The 22,512-nt window shown below is 41.0% G+C and overlaps 1 protein-coding gene across 4 annotated transcripts in view; it reads right to left on the bottom strand.

Moving 5' to 3' along the window:
• Positions 1-1,019: 1,019 nt before the first annotated feature.
• Positions 1,020-22,512, bottom strand: part of LOC146832697 (Y+L amino acid transporter 2-like) — a 395,072-nt gene continuing 373,579 nt past the window's right edge. For 2 of the 4 annotated variants that reach the window (XM_085605978.1, XM_085605979.1), the window contains one exon: positions 1,020-2,296. In XM_085605978.1, coding sequence (XP_085462104.1) covers positions 2,214-2,296 — 83 coding nt within the window. In that variant the 3' untranslated portion in view covers positions 1,020-2,213. The remainder of the gene's footprint in view (positions 2,297-22,512) is intronic. The other 2 variants (XM_085605981.1, XM_085605980.1) reach the window with 1 other exon arrangement.

Genomic DNA, 22,512 nt, shown 5'->3' with positions numbered 1-22,512 from the left:
GATGCCGTGATTAAGAGTGGGAGTGGTTTATTGACTTGGAACAGAACCCGGACTGCTGCTTCAAGTATGACCTCTTCCTATATTCAGCGACACAGAGCTATGCTTCCCACTCCCTGATTTCTTTAGGTGCCTGAGGCAAAGATTTCTCACATGACCTGCAGTCGTGAGACTCGTGACCAGAGCATAGGCACGAGAGGGTCTGTGACCAACATCTGCTTCCTGCAGTCATGTTGTGGCATGGAACCTGTTATTTTCATGGGAGACATCTTACCTAGCACACTGTCTAAAATTTGTCTTGGGAGTCATTATAAGGCCTAAAAAGTTGGGAAAATGGGAAAAGGGCTCTTAATCCGCGCCAAAGTTGCAGAAAGATAGTAACTAATGTCAGTGTGCAGGGTTGGTGCTCATAGCGCGGGCCTTGTGGTGCTACCTTGTTGCCCACAGGAGTCATTGCTGTGAGAACTCTCTTAATCAAATACAGTGCCTGGGGTATTTTTGATGCATGGAATCTGTGGTGTGAAGTATCCATCAGAATAGTTTATGAAGGGCATGACCAGTTGCTTGAGTATACCCATAACAATGAATACTTTGTGGGTTGTGCAATAAATGCAGAGCATTTCCTAGATCACTACTGTAGATTGGCCGACTCTTTGAAACCCAACATGATTGTAGATACTTTTTGCACTTATTACGCAATGTTTGCTCAGTTATGTCACATGTGCTCCGGGACCCTAAAGCTTGTATATTCTGCATAAAGTACATATATACAACTTGAATTTTTCCAAGCTTAAAAACATGTGCACCTATATTAGTGCTGTGTTGTACAGGCAAAAATTATTGATTCATTTACAATGTTTAAATCTTAACTAATACTCACCAATCTTAGTGCATTTATTGAGTGTTTGCAAAAATTGCGCTCTTCAGAGAGTTGTTGAGAGGCAAAACTCAGCCCTGAACATTTCATAAAGTTGCATCAATGTAGTCAAAGTATAAGAAAAAAATTAGCAGGAAAATGAAATAGTAATATAATGTGAATGCCAGAAACAGTTTATTGGTATAGAAAATGTATACTTCTCACTTGCCAGTCCCCTTCTTCTTGCACGTGGGCACGTGCAAAGTTGCAATATATTTCCTTTGCAAACTTTGTGAGGTTTGTTTTTCAAAACTGTACAGCTTTGTGAAGATAATGAAGGTTAAAAAAGTTTCAGGAAAGAAATCCAGCAATAGTTGTTTTTGTGAGCCACAATGAGTGATATAGTCCATGTTTAGTGGAAGGTTTTCTCAACAAAATTCTCCTGCAAAAAACTTTTAGTTTACATTTTGGGTGAAAATCTTTTGAAGAAGACAGGGTTTATTGCCTCTTGAGGATGTGGAATTCTCAAAACTTCGTGTGCAAGATTGTAATTGTGTACATCCCTAATTGAGTATTTGCACACAACTAAATAACCTGGCATCCATTCTTTTAGACAGGTTTCTCTACAGCAGTGGTCTTCAATCTTATTAAAGCCGCGTCGGAGTCTCTTCCCCTTTGATGCCTATACCTAGCCAGTATATAAATGATACAAGGTGTTAGTGATGGCCCATTACATAGTGGCTTACTGACTCTTATATTTTTCCACTTAAAACACTTTTATAAACCACAATATATCTTTTGGTTAGAACCTGGCGCCCCGCCCCGGGATCAAATGAGGCCCCCCAGTTTGAAGACTTATGCTCTACAGCAGGGATCTCCAAGGTTGATCCTTGAGGACCAGATCCATGCCAGATTTTTAGCATATCCCCATTTAGACAAATGTAGCTAACTTAAAAATCAGGCATCCAGGACCAACTTTGGAGAACACTGCTCTGCATCATTTTAGTACTCTGATCAAAACACAATCAAAAGTAGTCCATAAAGTCACAGTAAACATGTGAAGAGGAGGAGTGAAAGTTATGTGCAAATGAAGATATGCTGCTTGTAGTGCATACGTTAAATCCAAAATGTTCAGAATCATTAGTTAGATGCATTCTGGCCAATGTGGGAATGCAAGAAGCACACATCAACATAGTTAAACTAACCCTAACAATCTCAAGTCCCAGGAAGAAACAAAAGTCATATTGTTTGCCAAAATTCAGTTGCTGGAACATGAGACTGAAAAGAGATGAGTTGAGTCTGTAGCACACATTTCGTTGGCCTTTTTCAGAAGGACTGGAGACTCACATTTGTAGTCCTCTTATTTTGATTTGAATTGTTTTCCTGGGGGTGACTCTGCAGGACAACATAAACACACTTTCTGTGTATGTATGAAAATAAAACCTGAAAAAACAAAAATAGGTTAGCATCACTTTTCTAGACAGAATCAGACAGACACAGATGCAGTGCATTTTCCTAAACAAAATCTCACTAAATCTATTAGTGATCAAGGAGAGTTCTCTTGCTTTGGCACATCGCTTTTCCATTGAATTTTTGAGTGTTTATGAGACATAAAAAATAAGAATTATTTGAATGTAGCCTGTCTCTTCAGATCTCTCTCAGTTTTGCTTTCTTGGTCCTTTTTAGGTCTCGCCAAGGCAGCGCTTGTGCCGTCTCTTTGAGACATGCTGTATTCAGGATATGGGCATGAAGCTCTGCCCACTTTATGCCCATCTTTTTAATTGGCTTCTGTCACTGTCCTTTGTAAATGGTGGCTTTTCATTTGTCAATAGGCTTAGTAGGCACTCCTTGGTACCGCCTTTTCTCTTCTTGTATCCTCCCATGAGGACTGCCCCTGTTACATGTGTTGTTACTCTGTATGTTTTAATTACAGCCTTGGAGCACTATTTTCTTAAATCACTTTGTGCTGCCTACTGCTGGATGTAAGACATGCTCTCCTGGAATGTTTTGTTTGTCAATTTAAGCAGCACAGCACGCCTCCGCTTGAATAATTGTGGGAGCGCCTTTCTTTTGTTAGATGCCGAACTCGGCTTCATGTTTTTTTGTTTCTGTTTCTTTACTTTTGTTACAATGAAGACACTCTAGCTTTAGCTTTAAACTTCTTAAGCTAAAGCGCGGGTGCCACAATTGCTTCAAAATTAAAGAAATAGAAAAAAATGCATCCCCATGCCTTTTTTCTATTTCTTTACTTTTGAAGCAATTGCGGCACCTGCTCTTTAGCTTAAGATGTTTAAAGCCAACGCATGAGTGCCGCCATTGTAACAAAAGTAAATATATAGAAAAAAAGCGTGTGGCTGCCATTTTTTCTATTTGTTTTACTTTTGTTACAATTGCTGCACCCGCGCTTTACCTTTAATCATCTTAACCTAAAGCGCGGGTGCCGCGATTGCTTAGAAAGTGAAGAAATAGAAAACACTTTTTTTGTCTATTTCTTCACTTTTGAGGCAATTGTGGCACCCGCACTTCGGCTTCAGATGTTTAAAACTAAAGCATGAGTGCAGCGATTGATTTGCAATGCAATAGCGCTCGCATTGCGGAAAGTTTGAGCTATTGGCTCAAACTTTAAGTAATGCAAGACCTATTGCATTGCAAATGCTTGTTAGGTCTGGCATTAGCCAAGTTATTTGGATTTTACTAAAATCATTCATATATTATATTTTCCTGGGAGGGGGATGTTCTTTCAGCCAGCTCTTTTCATCCATTGGTCTGCCATTGTTGCATTCGCATTTTTCGTCCGCCCACTACAGCATACACCATGGCAATGGGTCAGCCTACTTCAGACATTGGCTATTTTTACTGTGAGTGACAGCATTCTGGACTTTTTCAAGGAGGACATCCACACATAAAGTTCCCTTAAGGGCAGGGACTATTATTGCAATGTGTGATTTTTGAAACTAAAAAAACTTTTTTTATTTAGCAATTTTATTTTAGATTGACGTGGGTTAAGCAGCTTTCTCACCATTAACGTTCTGTATAAACCGTGACAAAACCATAGAAGCATTGAAAAGGCCAAAAGGCTGTCAGCCAACACTAGACTGTTGGCTTTGCCAAAGCTTTTTTGCATTGTGGGATAGTCGCAACTTCATGGCTTTCCAAAAAAGGTTTGGTCTGTATCCCTTAGGAAAGCGACTCCTCAACTGGAAGCAGCTGGTGGTTTCCTCACAAATGCTTTCATGACCCACACTTGCACTGGCAAAGAAACAAATGACAATGTTAGTGGAGGTAATGCAACCCTTCGCCGTTGCGTTGCATGGACGGTCGAACGTCCATTTGGTGTATAGAGGCACATCATTCTATTTATTTGACTGAGGATTCATCACGATAGAACGTTAGTCTGGGCATTTGGATACAAAGGTAATGCCCTGAAGGGAGTGTTGGTTTGAGCAGGAGAAGCTGCTATGTCACTGAGTGATAACATTTAGCTCCAAATGCCTCACTTTAATATAGCGTAGCTTTAGCACCACATTTGGACTCAAAAGCCTTTTAGGAAACAAAGATGCACACTACTCGTCAATTCTCATCTGCCATGAGACAGAGACATGAAAGTGTTTACTTTTTCTAGCTCTTTGAGTATCCAACTTAGGCAAGTCTATGTTTGCCTTCTTTGTAAGTAGGGTGATTTCAGTTAATCTCCAACTCAATGAGACACCTCTTTATAATCCTCAAGACGCAAGTTTGAGTGAAAACCTTCAAGGACTGATGCAAGAAGCACATGAGCCTGCTGTGTTATTGATTGAGACAAAAAATTGTGACCTTGGGATTGGATGCAGTGCTCTGTAGCAGGATTGTTAAACCTCTAACCTATTTTATGATTATTCACACATGCCCAGCCGACTACTCAGCATCTTCTCTGCCCCTCACTCTCCTTTCTAACACACCCTTCTCTCTTTGCCAAACCCTTCTTATTCCACCTCACCTTTCTATCACTACCTAATTTCACTAATTCCCATAATGCTCTTCTCCCACCTCAACCCCTCTCTTGGCCCCTCTCTGAACCCACGTCAGCAGAAAGCATCCCTACCAGTAAATACCCACATCACAATTTGAGTCCCCATACACAAAGTCAAATAGAATGACCCTTAGACAAGTCCAAAAATGCTCACGCGCGCGCACACATACACACACTTAGTGAAGCTTGCAATTCTGTTGCACATGCTGTACCTGTTGTCTGTGTGATCATTTTCTTTATTTTTTGTGGTATTTATATAGTTTAGACATGGGCCTAGTGCAGTGAAGCACTAACATATATTCGGAGGCTAATAAAGAACAAAGAGTCACGTGTATAAAACTCTTTTGCGTTCGAAACCTGGCCAATTAGCAGAATCGGCCCATTTGTGAATGTAAAAAAGGCTTTTCTTATGTGTCAAACACAATTTTACGATCCGCAAAATGAGTTTGCAATTCGGTATTTGGAAGAGGCATGTTTAGAGCGGGCATTCAAAATACCGAATCGCAGCATTATGCTTGAAGGTTTTGTGACTGTGAATGCGGTCGCAAAATATTTGCATTTTACCACCAACTTCAAGTTGATGGTAACCCATTTGCAAATGGGAAGGGGTCCCCAAGGGACCCTTTCCCCTTGGGGAATGGTGGAGAAAACCGTTTTTAAGAGCAGGCCGAGGTCGCAAGGACCACTTTTAAATGCAACCTGTTTTCCTTTAAGGAAAAATGGCTGCATTTTAAAAAAAGGATTGCTTTATTAAAAAACAATCATGGACATGGTAGCTTGCGGCCCCTAGCAGGCCACCATTCCCGTGATTTTCGCAATTCCTAGGGTGTCGCAAATTGCGACCTCGTTCATTAATATTAATGAGGTAGGTCGATTTGCGACCTCCTAGGAATCGCTAAATAAAACTCTTGGAGTTTCATACATTAGGAGCAGCGATTACCTAATTATGATTCGCTGAAAATCGCAATTAGGTTATCGCTATTCCTAAAGTTGACACATGTGGCTCTAAAAGCACCTTACCTACAACATTTAAGAAGAAAACATAATGAATGAACACAGATGTGTACACTGCCGCTTCCTGTGTTGTAAGGGTGGGGGTGCTGGCGAGATTTTCTGTGTTTTCGCCAAACTTATGTAAGAGCAGGACGGGGGATGAGCTGCCACCCCCAAAACACGTGCCCTCCCACCCCACCCTTGCTACGCCACTGTATGCAGCTGGAAACACCTCTCACCTAGGCCTCTTTTACTTCTGAGTTAAATTATATGAATACCAGCCAAGTGGCCAACTTCCTGATAACCTGGCATTCTCAGGAGCACTGAAATGTCTTCATTGGGAACAATGAGCCTTGAAGATAGCCTAAGAAGATTGAGGCCTGGTCCAAAACACTATCTCTGGATTCTGCCGAAGGAGCGCTTGCTTAAGAGGAGTAATGAATGCCTAAAGCTTCTCATGATCTAATCAATTTGTTGTATGGAAAGGGATTGCCAGTGCCACACTCTTGTGCTCACTTCTGTGTGTTAATCATCAGTTGGAGTTACAGCTGAGCCTCCTTGGTGACAAATTGTATGTCTTCTTTGTCTGAAGAGAGATTTCATCATACCTGAATCCAGAATGTATACTGGACAAGATTGAGAGGAGAAGCAGACTGGAAAAAACTCCAGCCCTTCAGAGGAAAAAAACTAGATATTATAAAAACCCTTTGAACGACAGGCAAGAGAACTGGCAGATGACAAGTGGAGAATAAAAAAGGAAATAGGCACCAACAGGAAACTATGGGAGCAAGCAACCAGCCTCCAGTGTTGTTCTATGTCAACTATTCTACCTGATCTGCTTATGGAATTCAGAGAAGGTCGGTAGTACTTTCTAGCCATACATTGTTGGCAAAAATGAATTCCAAAAAGTGAGAAAAAAATCCTATCCGAATGTAAAACCTGAAAGTATTATCAAAAGATATAATGACCTGGAACAGAACTTTGGACTCCATTCAGAGTTCAATGGTATTCTGCCTAGGGGAATCTGTTCCAATCGTTTCTCGAGAACTCTTATGGAGCTGGCAGGCTGACTACACAAACCATTCGTGTTTCCTGGAAGAATCTCCTCTGCAGCAGCCAACATAGAAGATAGCTGGATGTGCAGTGAATGCCACGAAAACAGACTCCATTCCAGTTGACGAGACAACCTGCTATGCTGCCACGTTCTGCAAGGAGGGGAAACACCTTGAACATAGACTCGACTGCAGATCCTACCTGGCAGAAAGAAGTGAAGAGGACTCCAATGAGCCTTACATGTGTTGGTTGTGTATGATAAAGGTTGTTGATCACACACCGATCAATGTCAGATCTGGAAGTACTTCTTGCCTTTCTATGCTTCAAGCTAGCCTGGCTGATGAGAGGTGAAACCCTGAAACCTGTCCCAGGATGCTTTCTTCCGGTCCAGGGAGGACCTGGCCAGGCAGTTCGGGCTGGAATGTTCCTATGAGGAACAGGGTCAAGACTAATTTGCAGATGGCTGGGTCTAAACTAGATGGCATGGGGGGCAAAAAACAATGGATTTGGGCCCAGATCATTGTACTGGGGTGAATGTTTGACATTGCTCAACATTCTGTTCATCAATTGTTCTTTTTGCCTATGCTTTCTAGCGTGGCTAAACACTCCATTCTATCATCTGTTGGTCTAAATAGGGCATTTAAAGTGGAGAAGAAGGACTAAGCATTATACATTATGTTATTATTTAGCTTGCTAATCACCAACGAAACTCAGCATGTGTTATCTTCAAAGCAGCTTCAACTCATTGAGTGGCCTACTTGGATGCTACTGATGGTCTGCTTTGTAGGTTGGTTAGTTGAAAATGTATCTGAATGGTCTCTTGCCTAAAACCAAGGGCAACATCAATGTGCGAATATACTTCCGTCTGATCTCTACTTCAGGATACTCCTCCTGTGAAGTAGAGATAGGCTTCTGTTACAAGAAAGAAGAAAATGTCTAATGCCCCAGACAATAATTTCTATGCTTTTTAATGCCTAGAACTGTACTGTAGTTCCTATTTCCCTTATAGGCTCTGCGCATTGGAATAATATACACTATAGTTTTTGCATAGGACTAAGGTCAGTATGCTCCTATCGAGTACATTAAACTTAATTACTTGTGTGTGTGACAGCTAACTCAGAGGTCACTAGAAACTTCTCGAATGAACAAGAAGGGATTAGTTTCAGACAACCTCATAAACATGACAACTTTGTTTCCCTTGGAATTGGAACGCGTCTCAGAATCGTGGAAACAATAGATAACAGTTTCAATCAGTCAATCGTGCATGCTTAGTTTCTCCAGAGTTACACAGAAATAGTTATACGGGCGTTTCAATAAAAGGGTTTATTGAACAGTCTTGTTTCTCGTGTAAGAGATATGAGCTGTTACAATCATTAGACAGTAAACAAGATATAATACGCACAGCGTCTTTTAGGTATGACATATATTCATATATACATACATAAATAACACAGGCTAAAGAGTGAATACTTGTCTGATGCTTCACAAAATAGTCCTACCCCGGTGTACCTAACCTAAGTGTAGTGCGAGGTAAAAGTAGGTGCTGTTTTCAATAGTATGGTATATACAAAGTTTAGTATGCCAAGAGTCCCTCTAGGTTCTAGTCGGCTCCATACCATAGAATGAGCGAGGTGGGAATCTCTATCCGGGTCTCAAACTCTAACACCCCGCGAAGGGAGTCAGAACACTGGAAGATGGATTCTCTGCAAGCATGAATGACAGCGTCTGGTCATTGCGTCAGGCTGGGATATGGTGTCTTCCGAACTTGCCATGGCGAACCGTGCAGTCAAGTCGTGCTGAGTCGTGCCATGGTTTGCCATGGTAAGGGAAGGCATATTTATACCTGGAAGGTGCTTAGGAATGCTAGCATTGACATAAAGTCGGGCAGAGGAAGACATCATGGATGAACCCCTAAGGAATAGTAGTTAATGCATAATAGATGAGTTCTTGGAGAAATCAATAATCCTAGCTAGGGAAAGTCCCGTTCGGCTTAAGGGTCTGGTTTCTAAGAACTCGTTGTGATGTGGGATGGACGGATGTAGGCGACCATGCCTGTATTTGGTTAGCATGGCTAATGCCTAAATAAGGACTGGGATTCTATGCTTAAATAAGGGCAATGGGCCTGATTCACAGAACTAACTTAAGATAAAATCCTAAACTTACTACCATTTTCGTATTCACAGAAGGCACCTACTCATTTTGGTATTCACAGAAGACACTTACTCACTTCGGTATTCACAGAAGTTAGGAGTCCTAACTTTAGGACTCCTAAATGCCTTCTGTGAACACCGAAAGTCTGAAAATTAGGATTTTTCTCAGTTTAGGAGTCCTAAAGTTAGGACTCCCAACTTTACTGCTACTAAACTGAGAAAAATCCTAATTTTAAGGCTTTCAGTATTCACAGAAGGCATTTAGGAGTCCTAACTTTACTACTACTAAATTGAGAAAAATCCTAATTTTAAAACTTTCGGTATTCACAGAAGGCATTTAGGAGTCCTAAAGTTAAGAGTCCTAACTATACTACTACTAAACTGAGGAAAATCCTAATTTTAAGACTTTCGGTATTCACAGAAGGCATTTAGGAGTCCTAAAGTTAGGACTCCTAACCTCTGTGAATACCGAAATGAGTAAGTGCCTTCTGTGAATACCAAAATGAGTAAGTGCCTTCTGTGAATACCAAAATGGTAGTAAGTTTAGGATTTTGTCTTAAGTTAGTTCTGTGAATCGGGCCCAATGTGAATTGTGCCTATATAAGGACATGATTCAGGGAAACCTACATACGGGTATCTAAATCTAAACACAACACCCACTCCATTGACGAATGATCGATATTACTAAATGCTAAACATACTAAACACATAAAATTGAGTATCACATGTTCACTAAAAACATTTGTAAAAGCATACTAAAAAGTCTTTGTTAAAAGTTTGTTACACATCAAATGCAGGTGCTGTAAATATTAAAGCAATGTTGCATTCTAAGCATATATTTACAGTGAATGCTAAGAGAATGAACAGAAATATATACACATATGTAATGAAATGGTCCAGGTTTACAGAAAGGAAAAAAGTTCAGAGCCATTTCATGTCATGATTACATAAATGTGAAAAAAGGCGACAATGTGTCTCTGGAAGTGTTTCAAAGAAGTATGTTCTCTATGAATAGTTCTACTGTAAGCAGAGTTTTTAGCCATAAAAAAATATCAATATTCAAAAAGTGCGATCTTAGGAAAGTTCCAAATTTAGGGCCATATGTAGGTAGCATCACATTTACCGACTCATAAATACCGAATTTTACTGATTCGGTATTTATGAGTCGGTAAATGTGATGTAGGTAATGATTCGGTAAAATTTACCGAATCGGAAAAAGTCGGTAATTTTGAATCGGTATTTACCGATTCGGTAATGAGGCATACCTTCCCATTGATTCCTATGGGCCTGGAGGCCCATAGGAATGAATGGGAAGCCAGTTACCATTACCGATTCGGTAAATACCGAATCGGTAATGGGGGAGCATTATCATGGGTGGCAGGGTGTCACATTGACACCCTGTTGCACCCCTGATTCGTCCATGTGTGCACATGTGGCGCACATACATGCCCTAAGGGCATGTATGTCTGCCACATGGCACTGTTACATCTGCAAAATATCACGTTTTGCAAGGTATTCGGTATTTATCACCAACCTATATTTGGTGGTAAATACCGAATTCTAATTCCTACTCATCACTCATTAGAGTGTTTCCTACATATCATTTCAGGATTCGGTATTTACCGAATCGGTAATTTTACCGATTCGGTAAATTACCGAATCCTGAAATATGCCTCCTACATCTCAAATAGCTAAATACCGGTCGGTAACGGGATATTTACCGAATTTAGCTACCTACATGAGGCCCTTAGTCTTTTTGTTTAGAAAAAATGAAGGCCGAATTCATAGATTACCTGGTACACTGTGAGGCAAATCAAAAGTTATTTGAAGATGCTGAGGAAAACATGAATTCCTCTAATCCTGTAGACAAAAAGTCGTCTATTGTTGTTGGTGATTGGTCGATTACCTCGTTTAGAAGACTAATTGCACATAAATGTGATGCATCGTCAGTAGCAGTGTTCGATGATAACTGTGATCCATCTCGTACCTCAGCAGTAGCATGTTGCGTCTGTGAGATCTCAATGAATGCTGTCATTAGGATTGGTAGCCGCTGGGGACAACACAGAGCATGGGCCGTTATTGGGTCCAGCACAGTACCGATATCTGTTGGCATGACTGATGGGAGTGTTAGACAGATGTCTAGCACGCATTCTTCACCGCAAAGCAGGCAGTGGAGAACAGGTAAGATGCAATCTTGCCAGATTGGTCTGAACGACAGAAACCATGTGGTATTTAGTTCTCGTAGATGGGGTAAACCCAATAGTTGCACTATGCGCTCACGACACTTTCTTTCCAGGAGAGCATTCTCCAAGGTGCCAGGAGTGACGATGGGGGATTGGCTTGCCATAGCTTAGCAGTAGGAATAAAAACAGGATTCCTGCAACGAGTGCTAGAATTAGTGGCAGACCACCAAACACAGAGTGCATGAAGGTTGGAATGATTCCGAGGACTGCTTGAAAAGGTGTTAACAGTCCCGAACATACGGTCTTAAATACATGCACAATACCGCTCGTATCAGACATGTTTAAGATACGTCCCAATATTTCTGTGAAATGTGTACGGCAATTTGTCCTTAACAGAGCTTGTATCTCAGCAGAAGTCCTTGCGACTTGTAGACCATAGGTTTCTTTGGTCGAGGTCAAAGGCACGGTTTGTTGTAAAAGAATGGCTTTTATTCTGCTTAAAATATCAATTCGTATAGAAGAGATGTTCAGTGAAGGCCATAAAGGCGACTCCCTGACTGTGTCTATTTGGGGGAACAAGACTTGCATACAGCGGGTGACCCTGGAAGTAACCATTACTAGATATGGGATACCTGGCAACATGCCACAACAGCTCTGATCATTCAACATGAGGTAACTCCCATTTGAAAGTTGTCCAAACGTTGGATTAATCACAGCGGCTGGTGAACCTTGCAGGTGGCAGGATAAATTTGCAGTGAAATCGCTACAAGCCCCGTGTAAACTAATAGCCCGACATATGAGTGAACCGCTTAGTGCATTTTCACAGTGTGTACCGCTAATAAACACTTCACGCCCCCCAGTCCAACATCTGTGTGTGTAAGGTAAATCCCAGGATGTCCTGATGTATTCTTTACCCAACCTTTCATATTTGCCTACTGGCATGTGTTTAAGGCAATACTGAAAAAGGAAAGTTGTAACAGGCAGAGTTATTTTGCCATGTTTCAGTAGCTGGTTTTTCTGCTACCGTAAATGGCAATTTTTCAAGTTTTCAATGCTCAGCACTGTATACTTCGCTGCCCTTTGTACCAGTTTGATCTGTTTATCAGTGAGATTGTAATCAGAAAACAGAGAAGACGTGTTGATGAAATGCCAAGGCACATAGCATGCATGCAAGTATTGTAGCATCCAGCCTAATGACAGAATAGAAAGTAATTGAGACTGGCCTTGACGCAGCAGGACCAAATCTTGTTCCACAATGTCTATATCAGAGGGTACAATGTTGCCCAATGAATATATCTTGGATGACAGAGTTGTTAACCCATTGTCGACCACAGCAAGACATTTTCTAAATTAATACGATCAATTTCTTGTATTCTTTCTGCAGCGTCTGCTTGGGTAACCTTCCATATTTCATTATAAGCAGCATAGATGCCAGCATATATGAAACGTTTTTGATGCAGTTTTCTTGGACCTAGCAAGAATTCCCTAAGGTCTGCGTCTTCTTTAAGTAAAGATATGTGTTGTTTCACATCCTCCAGTGTAGATGTCTTCAGCCAATCAAGACATAGTTTTCCTACATTGTATGTTGTTACTACCCCTGGATGCTGTCATTTAACATAGCGTGGGTCTGGCCTATTGATTGTTAAACCTTGATTTTTGTTCAGGAATCTTTCTTGACAGATGTTTGTGTCTGTGGGCCAGAGCAACCATTTTTTCCATTCGGAACCTGATCTGTTGTGTTGTAAGATAGTATGTACGTCGACCACCCCCTGTGTAGTGCTATTACTTGCAGGTGTATGTATAGACGGTTTGTTCATGTCTTTGATCTTGGCTAACCCAAGGCAAGACGTTTGTTGGAGAGTGTCATTCAAAAACATTATCTACTGTGGGATGATACAGGCTCTAAACAAAGCTTCTATCCCTTGCACTTGCCAATCTTTTGTACCCCAGACAGATTTCGGGTCAATTGTCTTTTTCCAAAAGTCGAAACCCTGTCTAGACAGTTGGGCAACAAAGGCTGCAGAATAAATCTGTTTCGTATTGGTTAACATATTTTTCGTTCCTGTTTTGTTCACATTTTTTAAATAAAACGTTTCTGGATTGGATGTGTTGTACCCTGAAAAATATGGAAACTTTCTTTCAAACGTTTTTGAGCTACCCCTTGGTGGTGTAGGACAATGTTCCCATTGGTTATACATAAATACATTTCTAGGTGTTGCAGATTTATGCAAGAAATAATGACCATAGTGGTTGTAACAAAAAAGCTGTTCATAGTCTGTTGAACCCTCTATGTATTCATGTTTAGAGAATGCAGCAGATTTTTCTAGATCAGAAATCATGTTATCAACAGTCTCAAAATCCCAATCATCAGAATAGGTACTGGACGTAATAAAGTCACTTAATGAAATCTTAAATAAGTGTAGAATCTTCAAAAGTTCAGACGGACTGCATATATCATAATCCGTTTTGTCCCAAACTATACCATCTTGTATAGGAACGGCTGTGATGTTCACTGCTGACAAGTCTCTTGCTTCACGATGGGATGATTTATGTGGTTCCAAAAGTAAGTTCAAATTTTTGCTTCCTGTGTCCAAATGAATATATCTTACATCTATCAACATGCTCAGAGTTATTACTAAAGCTAGCCAAACCAGAAAGAAAAATATTCCAGAAGTTCAATCCATGGTGTAACCAGATAAGTCTTTTTCACGTGTTGAAAAAAGTCTTGTGCTTGTTCTTTGAAAGTTCTTTTGGCTGGCATCGTTTCAGGCTCGCTGGGATCCTCAGAAAACATATCAAAGTTAATGAAATAGCCAGAAGCAGTTCTGTCAATGGTTGAAATTGCATTAGGATTCGTTGAAATTGCTGGAACCAGTGGATCACTTGCTACGTTGGTGTAGACCGGTGTATCAGGACGAACTGTTATTTGGGTTTCAAGAGGAATGAGTTCCATAGCATTGTTGCTTAGTCCTTCATTTCTTTCTGTTGGATTCTCAATGGTGATGAGTCTTTCAGTTTGAACCTCTTGGATAGTAGCTAGAGGAGTGCGTCTGCTACTTGGTCGGAGTTCACATGGCCTACTGTTTAGTATCGGCCACATAGTGTGCTTTGATGAGGTCGATGAACACAAATCTTTTCTCCTTTTTACCAGCAAGTACTGTTCTTGATCCGTGTATTGCTAGGACAGGTACTGGTTGTCTGTAAGAAGGCCCAAATTCCTTCTTGTCCGCAATCTTTTCTCTTACTAGATTCCCAGCTTTGAAATCCAGACAGGCCTTGCTGGGATGGCTGGATTATCCCCAGTGGTGGTTGGCTTCAGGAAAACGTTGCTTTGTTTCGATCTTAGTTTATTTAAGTACTGTAAAACAGCCAAACGACCTTTGATATCAAATGGTTTATTTTCCACCACTGTGCCTTTACATTCGAGATCAGGAACCCACATTCTTGTCCCGAATAGGACCTCATATGGAGTGACACCCTCTAGAGAACTTCTTGGCAAATTGTTTAATGAGCGTTGGACCCCATAAAGATGTTTAACCCACCCATCACCCGAACCTAATACCCTAGCTGTTATAGACCACTTTATGTCCCGGTTTTTCCTGTCGACAACCGAATTTCCCTCAGGATGGAATGGAGAGGAGTACTGCAATGCAACGCCCAAACTGGCCATGGCTTCTTTGTAAGCCTGAGAGCTAAACGCAGGGCACTGGTCAGAATGTAGTGTGCCAATTGCGTGTGTGCCGATAGAGACTCGCAAATCCTTTATAACAGTTTGAGCATCAGCCGAGCGCTGAGGCCACATCCATAGGAAACTTGACTTGTTTGTGGGATTGCATTCCAAGAGGACGCCTGCATGTGGATAGTCTAATGCTGTCTAACAATGGTGTCTGTACTGGGCAAGCTACTTCGCCGCCTGGTGTTTGGTGGCGTTCTGCACTGCAATCTCTATTGCAGTCTATGCAGTTATTGATAAAGATGTGAATAAGTGTATTCATTCCAGGCCACCAGTACATCTCTTTTAATGTCAACATTGTTTTAGAGATCCTCTGATGTGACAGACCCTCCCCCAGATGTGCTTCATAAATCAAAGCTGCTCTACGTTCCATGTTTGGAATTACCCTATCCCCCACTCCAGGGATTCGAGCAAACGGAACGTTGTTCGCATCAATTATATACAAGTATTTGAGTGCCTTTGCTTGAAGCATTGACAGCCAACAATATCTCACTGTCTATTTTCGTTTTTGAATAAGTGATCGCAGCTACGGAAGCCGTTTGCATAGCCCCCTTCATGGCTTCGTCAGTCAATGAATTCCCTGCAACGTGAACGCCATCACGTTGATGACTCAGCGTGTGTATCACGTGAGTGTTTTGTAGTCCTTTTCGCAACTGAACTACTTGTTCCCAAAGTGTTTTATGCTTGATTGTGCACCCTTTTGCATCTTTGAAACCATTTTGAACCCAATTCTGTAAATATTCATTATATGATTGAACACAGTAAAAAGAATCACACACTATAAGTGTGGGGAATTCGCGATCCGTATTTTCAAGTGCCAATTTGAATGCTTGTAGTTCAGCTCGCTGAGCTGTACAATCTCCTAAAGAAAGTGTTTTAGTGGCCATCGGTCGGAATTTTCCATTGCGCATACGACCTTTAATGATCGCGCAGGCTGCACTGTAAGCTTGCTTTCTCCCCGTAGCGGTTTGTGCTGATCCGTCAGTATAAATTATGAATTCATTATGGTCAAGAGGGAGAATCTCAATAGGCAGAGGACATTCGTGTTCGTACTGCAGGAATGCTTGTGTTTTTAAATAAGGATCAAAAACATATTCAACATCTGTTGCAGCAAGAGAATTAACCCATTGTATCCATCTTGGATGTAAAGCTTTTGCATTTGGAATGCTCGCTTTTGTTACCGCCTCCAAGGCTGGCATTGGAGTCACGACAATAATGCGTTTCCCCTGAGCTAGAGCTCTTTCTTTTGCTACAGCGGTTTGAACTGCTGTCAGAATTTTCTCTGTTGAAGTGAATCGCATTTCCGCTTGTGTGTACAAATGTGATTTGTATGCAATTGATACTTTTTCACCTTCATTAAAAGTTAAGTAGGTGAACCCGCATTGACCCGAAATTATTCGGATCACTAAATTGCGTGTATTTACACGTGTTTCTTAGTGATTTATTGCAAACAAGTCAGTTTGTAGTGAACGCAGGATTTCTGTGCGTTCCTGTGTCCAATCTTTGATTTTGAAATCAGGTTTGATTAGTTCGTAGAGAGGTTTAACCCTTTCTGCGTAATTTAGAATGTAAGTTCTTCCAAAATTCAGGAAACCTAGAATCGACTGTAAATTTTTCATCGTTTTTGGAGGTTGGAGCAGCGCACATTTTTCTAAAAAATTTGCTGCCTTCACTTGAAAGTTCATATCCTAGGAAAAGGACATTGAGATGGGCAATTCTAGATTTTTTCAAGTTGAATTTATAGCCCTCAGAGGCGAAACCCAGTATAATGGTGTTCACCCTGTTCAAGTGCCTATCCAGGTCATCGTCTGTCAGATAGATATCATCGACATATGACAATGCCCCGTCATCATAAATTTTTAGTAACTCTGTTGCTCTTGCTGAGAATAACCCCGGGCTGTTCTTGAACCCTTGTGGGAGTCGAAAGAAGTAACGCTGGGTCCCCATTATTGAGAAAGCTGTCAAGTACCTCATTTCAGGTGCTATGTTTTGACAAAAGAAACCATTTGAAATATCCAATGTGATTTTATATTTTTTACACACAATGTTATTCATTAATGCTGTGCTGTGTGCATTTTGTACTGCAAATGTCTTAGAACAAGTGTTCAGGTGTCTGTAATCCAAAACTAGACGATATGTGTTTGGAAACAGGAAACAAAGGATTGTACATTGATGAGGTGCATGTTTCAATCACCCCTTGGTATTCAAGTTGATTGAAGATCTCCCTGACCTGTTTTTTAGCTTCTTGCTTAATTGGGTACTGCCTTTGTGCAGTAGGTTGACATTTTAATTGGATTTTATGGTGAGGTGAGTCCTCATCCCATCCTACATGATCTTTGTATAATGCAGGGGCCTGGGCTACTGCCCATTTCCTGGCATAAGTATATTTTAAATGTATAGGAACATGGTTGGAAAAGGCTGGCATAATGATGTCTTCGCCATGTGGGCACCCCCTGACAAATTCCGGAGGCCAGTCTTTTTCTGCTAGAAGTATATCATAACCCCTTGAAAGCTTCTCCCAAAAGAGTGCTTTCACTTTTCTTGGTATGTCTCCCTCCATCCGGAGTGTTATTTCATATAACTTTTGTGGAGAACTAACCCTGGTGTCTACAGTTTCAACTGTTATGTATTCATTCAAGTCCACTGTCTCCAGAAGTTCCTTCAGGTTTTTGCGAGCTATTGTTACTTCTGCTGCACTGTCCAGCATTGTCTGAGCCCATTCTCCGTTCTTGAGTTGTGTCCTCAGGATTTTCGACATGTCTGATCTTCAGACCTGCTACCTTTTTCTTGGTGAATTGAGGTTTTGATTTGTTTTTCTGAACATGTTGATCGTCTCTGGACTTCATGCGTTCTTCTTTGTGATCTGACCGTCCTCTTCTTTAGGATTTCTGTGAAGATGTCTGAAAGGTACTGTTGCGGGGATTCTGCTCATGCACAGAACTATGCACAGGAAACCAGGACCTCAGTGAATTGTGGTGTACCAACAAACTCACCTCAGTACCCAGAACCCCAATCCGACTAGCATCAGTGTCTCATTTGTTCTCCGTATCATCTCGAAGCTACCAATGATTAGACAACCCAGAACAAGCGACTTAGAGTACTCTCAGGAATGGTGAGAATCAGAAACGCCTTTTCGTTATTATTCTCATATCAGTCCACAACAAGAGTAATCAGAGACACAGAAAAGTTTAAAATGTTTATTTTTAACTACGTGCTCTAAGGTGCAGTACTTTGGCTAACATAAGCAGACAAATTATTAGAAATAAAACCATCAGCATTGTTACAATTCCATAGAAAATGAAGGGAGAAATCATATTAAAAATGATAGTGGAAAACAGATCCTATAATACCTTGTGAACCACCCTCCCTTGGCTAGTAAACTAGTTTTATAAAGTAATAGAAGGTCTCTAGGTTTGAATGGGGAACCCCATACCTCAAAGATCAGTTTAGGTGAATCACATCACAGGATCAGCTCTGCTCTCTGTGTCTGGGAAGGTTTTCTCCAAGTGCCTCAATCATGCATGCAAATGCAATATTAAAGGCACCCGAGTTTCAGATATTTGCAGCTGTGTGCTTGTTGTGTCTAGAGCGTGGGCCGTTCAACCTGAATTCAACAGCATACATTGTTATTTGACCTTGATGGCTTCCTGCACACAGTGTTCAGACTAAGGTCGCGGTGCACGTCTAGGGATGTGAACAACAGACTGTTCTCATGTGAATAAAAAGCAAGCAAGCAGTTTTACTTGTAATAACAGCTACCTGTAGTGTTGTGTGCAAAAGCAGCAAATGGCGTTTAGCTTCTAAAGCGCTGATGCTAACATAGCAATGTGTGCACATAAAACCTTGTCTCCACTACAGTACGAGAGGAACGTGTATCAGTATCTTGATACCTGTCAGTTTTTTTTCAAATTATCCCTATTCCTGAGGTTATACCTCCTTTCACAGGGCTCCTTTTGAGGAGACCTACCTCGAGATTGAGAACGTTTCTCTTTTGAATGTGTTCCCACTTCTTTTTAGAAGATGTAGGATTGTGTTTAATTGAATCTTTTTCAGGACCCTCAGACAGTTGTGGTTTAACTGGTTTCCCACCTAAACTGTCTGCCTAATTCTTCATAGGATTTTTCTATTATTCTGGGTAGTTCATGTTGATGTTCTGTTACATCAAATTCCCTTAATTTCTGGTGGATCGCCACTGATGCTGCCTCCCCTTTAATATTAGATAATATTATTGTTGAGACCTGGTCAAAGTTTTTCAGTAATTTCATACCTAAGAACACATGTGTCTTAGTATAGATGGCAGCAAAGACTGTGCCCCAAGTGGTGCAGTCTTCCAGATGTGGAGTGATCCCCATTGGTAAACAGATTGTTAGGATTCTGTGTTTCTCATAAGGGCTAGTATTGGGAAATACTGCTTCGATTTGAGTAATCTTTTGAGCTATCCAGAATGGAATTTGTTCATGTTTTGTGGGCATTTTACCCATGACTGCATGTAAAGTCTGTGGAGTAATTTTTAGTGTATTCCCCTGAGGAGGGGTTTGATTTGGAATGGTTATTGGTGGTTGGACTGTTAAAGTCCGCATTACATATTGTACTAACTGTCTGTAAATTTTTATGAACTATTTTTGTTGAGTGAGTAATTCATTGTCTGACATTATTTCAATGTCAGGATGTGCTGTGTAGCTGGCTAATATCGGCCACGTTGCTCCTGGTCTACCTAGTGGACCGAGCCAGGTAATGTGATTGTAATGTTTTAGGGCGCCTTTAAACCAGAGCTAATGCTCCTGGTATGTGAGTGGAATTTCAATATCCTCGAAGGGAATGTATTCCTCTGGTGGTTCATCTTCTTTGAAGAAGTGAAACATTTTTGTTTCTGGGTTTGATTCTGGGAATGTAATCCATGAATAGAATACCTCTGTCTGAAAAGATTCATGTGCCTCTATCACAAAAACTGCTCTACCACCTCTTGGTGTTAGGCCGTGTTTTATAAGTTTTAGAGTGATGGCTCTCCTTAAATTTGGATGGATGTTTATTACACCCTCATCGGTTTCATTTAAACCTGTAGTATTAAAGGCTGCTACGACTTGGTCAGCTGCAGCCTCTGTATTATCCCCATTTTGGGACATTGTTTTTGGAAAAATGTAGAACAAGTTTCAAGGAAACAAAGATAAGATGCACAATATTTTGGAACACTGTATCCTTCAACGTTGAATAAACCAAACAGCTAATACATAGGATTTTAGTCCTACTCAGCTATGGCAGATATTATCCCTACCCACTTCAGACGTCTTATGGAGTATTATGAGTGGGGGTCTCTGAGAAAAGCACGACTGAGTTACTTCAGTATCTAGCGTTAAATTAGTGCCTTACCAAATGTTGGGCGCCATGTAGTGTAGTTCCTATTTCCCTTATAGGCTCTGCGCATTGGAATAATATACACTATAGTTTTTGCATAGGACTGAGGTCAGTATGCTCCTATCGAGTACATTAAACTTAATAACTTGTGTGTGTGCCAGCTAACTCAGAGGTCATTAGAAACTTCTTGAATGAACAAGAATGGATTAGTTTCTGACAACCGCATAAACATGACAACTTTGTTTCCCTTAGAATCGCAACACGTCTCAGATTCGTGGAAACAATAGATAACAGTTTCACTCAGTCGATCGTGCATGCTTAGTTTCTCCAGAGTTACACAGAAATAGATAGACGGGCGTTTCAATAAAAGGGTTTATTGAACAGTCTTGTTTCTCGTGTAAGAGATATGAACTGTTACAATCATTAGACAGTAAACAAGATATAATACGCACAGCGTAAGCAGTAAGAAGAAATAATACTGCAGTAGTCTTTTAGCTATGACACATATTCATATATACATACATAAATAACACAGGCTAAAAAGTGAATACTCATATGATGCTCCTAAAATAGTCCTACCCCGGTGTACCGAACCTAAGTTTAGTGCGAGGTAAAAGTAGGTGCTGTTTTCTATAGTATGGTATATACTAAGTTTAGTATGCCAAGTGTCCCTCTAGGTTCTAGTCGGCTCCATACCTTTAGAATGAGCGAGGTGGGAATCTCTATCCGGGTCTCAAACTTTAACACCCCGCGAAGTCAGTCCGAACACTAAAAGCTGGATTCTCTGCGAGCAGGGATGACAGCGTCTGGTCAGTGCATCAGGCCGGTATATGGTGTCTTCCGAACTTTCCATGGCGAACCGTGCAGTCAAGTCATGCTGAGTCGTGCCATGGTTTGCCATGGTAAGGGAAGGCATATTTATACCTGGAAGGTGCTTAGGAATGCTAGCATTGACATAAAGTCGGGCAGAGGAAGACGTCATGGATGAACCCCTAAGGAATAGTTGTTCATGCATAATAGATGAGTTCTTGGAGAAATCAATAATCCTAGCTAGGGAAAGTCCCGTTCGGCTTAAGGGTCTGCTTTCTAAGAACTCGTTGTGATGTGGGATGGACGGATGTAGGTGACCTTTCTGCCCTGATGAAGTTCCTTTAAACGGAACGAAACGCGTTGGCTGTTTTTACATGTTATATGAAGGAGAATAAAGTACCACAGTGAACCAATCCATTTTCACGTGACTGTGACTTCATACCTGGTGCCACCTCCACTTCTTTCCATTTGTTTTCTCTGGTTTTCCAGTGGGATCCAAACACAGCAGATCTCGGAGTTGCCTGGCACAGGAAACGTACTAATATGGGACTTTGATATTGATGTGCGCTTTATCAGTCGGCTGTGTATCTTTTGTGTTTGGATGTAGGTGACCATGCCTGTATTTGGTTAGCATGGCTAATACCTAAATAAGGACTGGGTTTCTATACCTAAATAAGGGCAATGTGAATTGTGCCTATATAAGGACATGATTCAGGGAAACCTATATACGGGTATCTAAATCGAAACACAACAGAACCTTTCCACTGCTTCTTGACAATCACCTGGAAATGCCATACTGACAACTCTGGTCATCCAACAGTACAGCTTGTGGATATCTCTTGTCTATTTTTATGGACACTGCAAACAATTTGAATGTTGCTCTGGGCATTCCTAGTGGGTGATTATCTGCCTCTGGAGTTCCTCTCTGTGTCAGTTGAGACTACCCTGAGAATGTGGAGCTGTGTGGATGAAGTGCTCCTCAATAAAGAAGATTTAAACCCACATTGAAGCTTCAAGATTGGATCTTTACAGTGCCAACGACGGGCCAAGAGCACCTCAACAACATTCAAGAGCTTACAGGCATTTTGTCTTTAAAGGAGCGAGTGACTTTTGTGTCCTGATCCTTTATGCAAGCCTCCAACACCCTTTTCAGCACTATTAAAGACTCTGTGCACTGAGGATTGTTCTACCTGCTCATTTAAAACATGCTTTTAGTCATGTTTTTTGCCACAACTTTAGCAGCTTCATGCGCTCTCTTTGACCTATTGTTGGAAGATCAATCCCAGTCTTAGGCATACTGCCGCATAAAACCAGTTTCTCAGTGTATTTTATGCACTTTCTAGAGTATTTCAGGACAATTTCAATTACTAAGTTGC

Source organism: Triturus cristatus, chromosome 5_1 (genome assembly GCF_964204655.1).
Source record: "Triturus cristatus chromosome 5_1, aTriCri1.1, whole genome shotgun sequence".
Taxonomy (NCBI): domain Eukaryota; kingdom Metazoa; phylum Chordata; class Amphibia; order Caudata; family Salamandridae; genus Triturus; species Triturus cristatus.
This window is presented reverse-complemented; position numbering and strand designations above follow the sequence as displayed.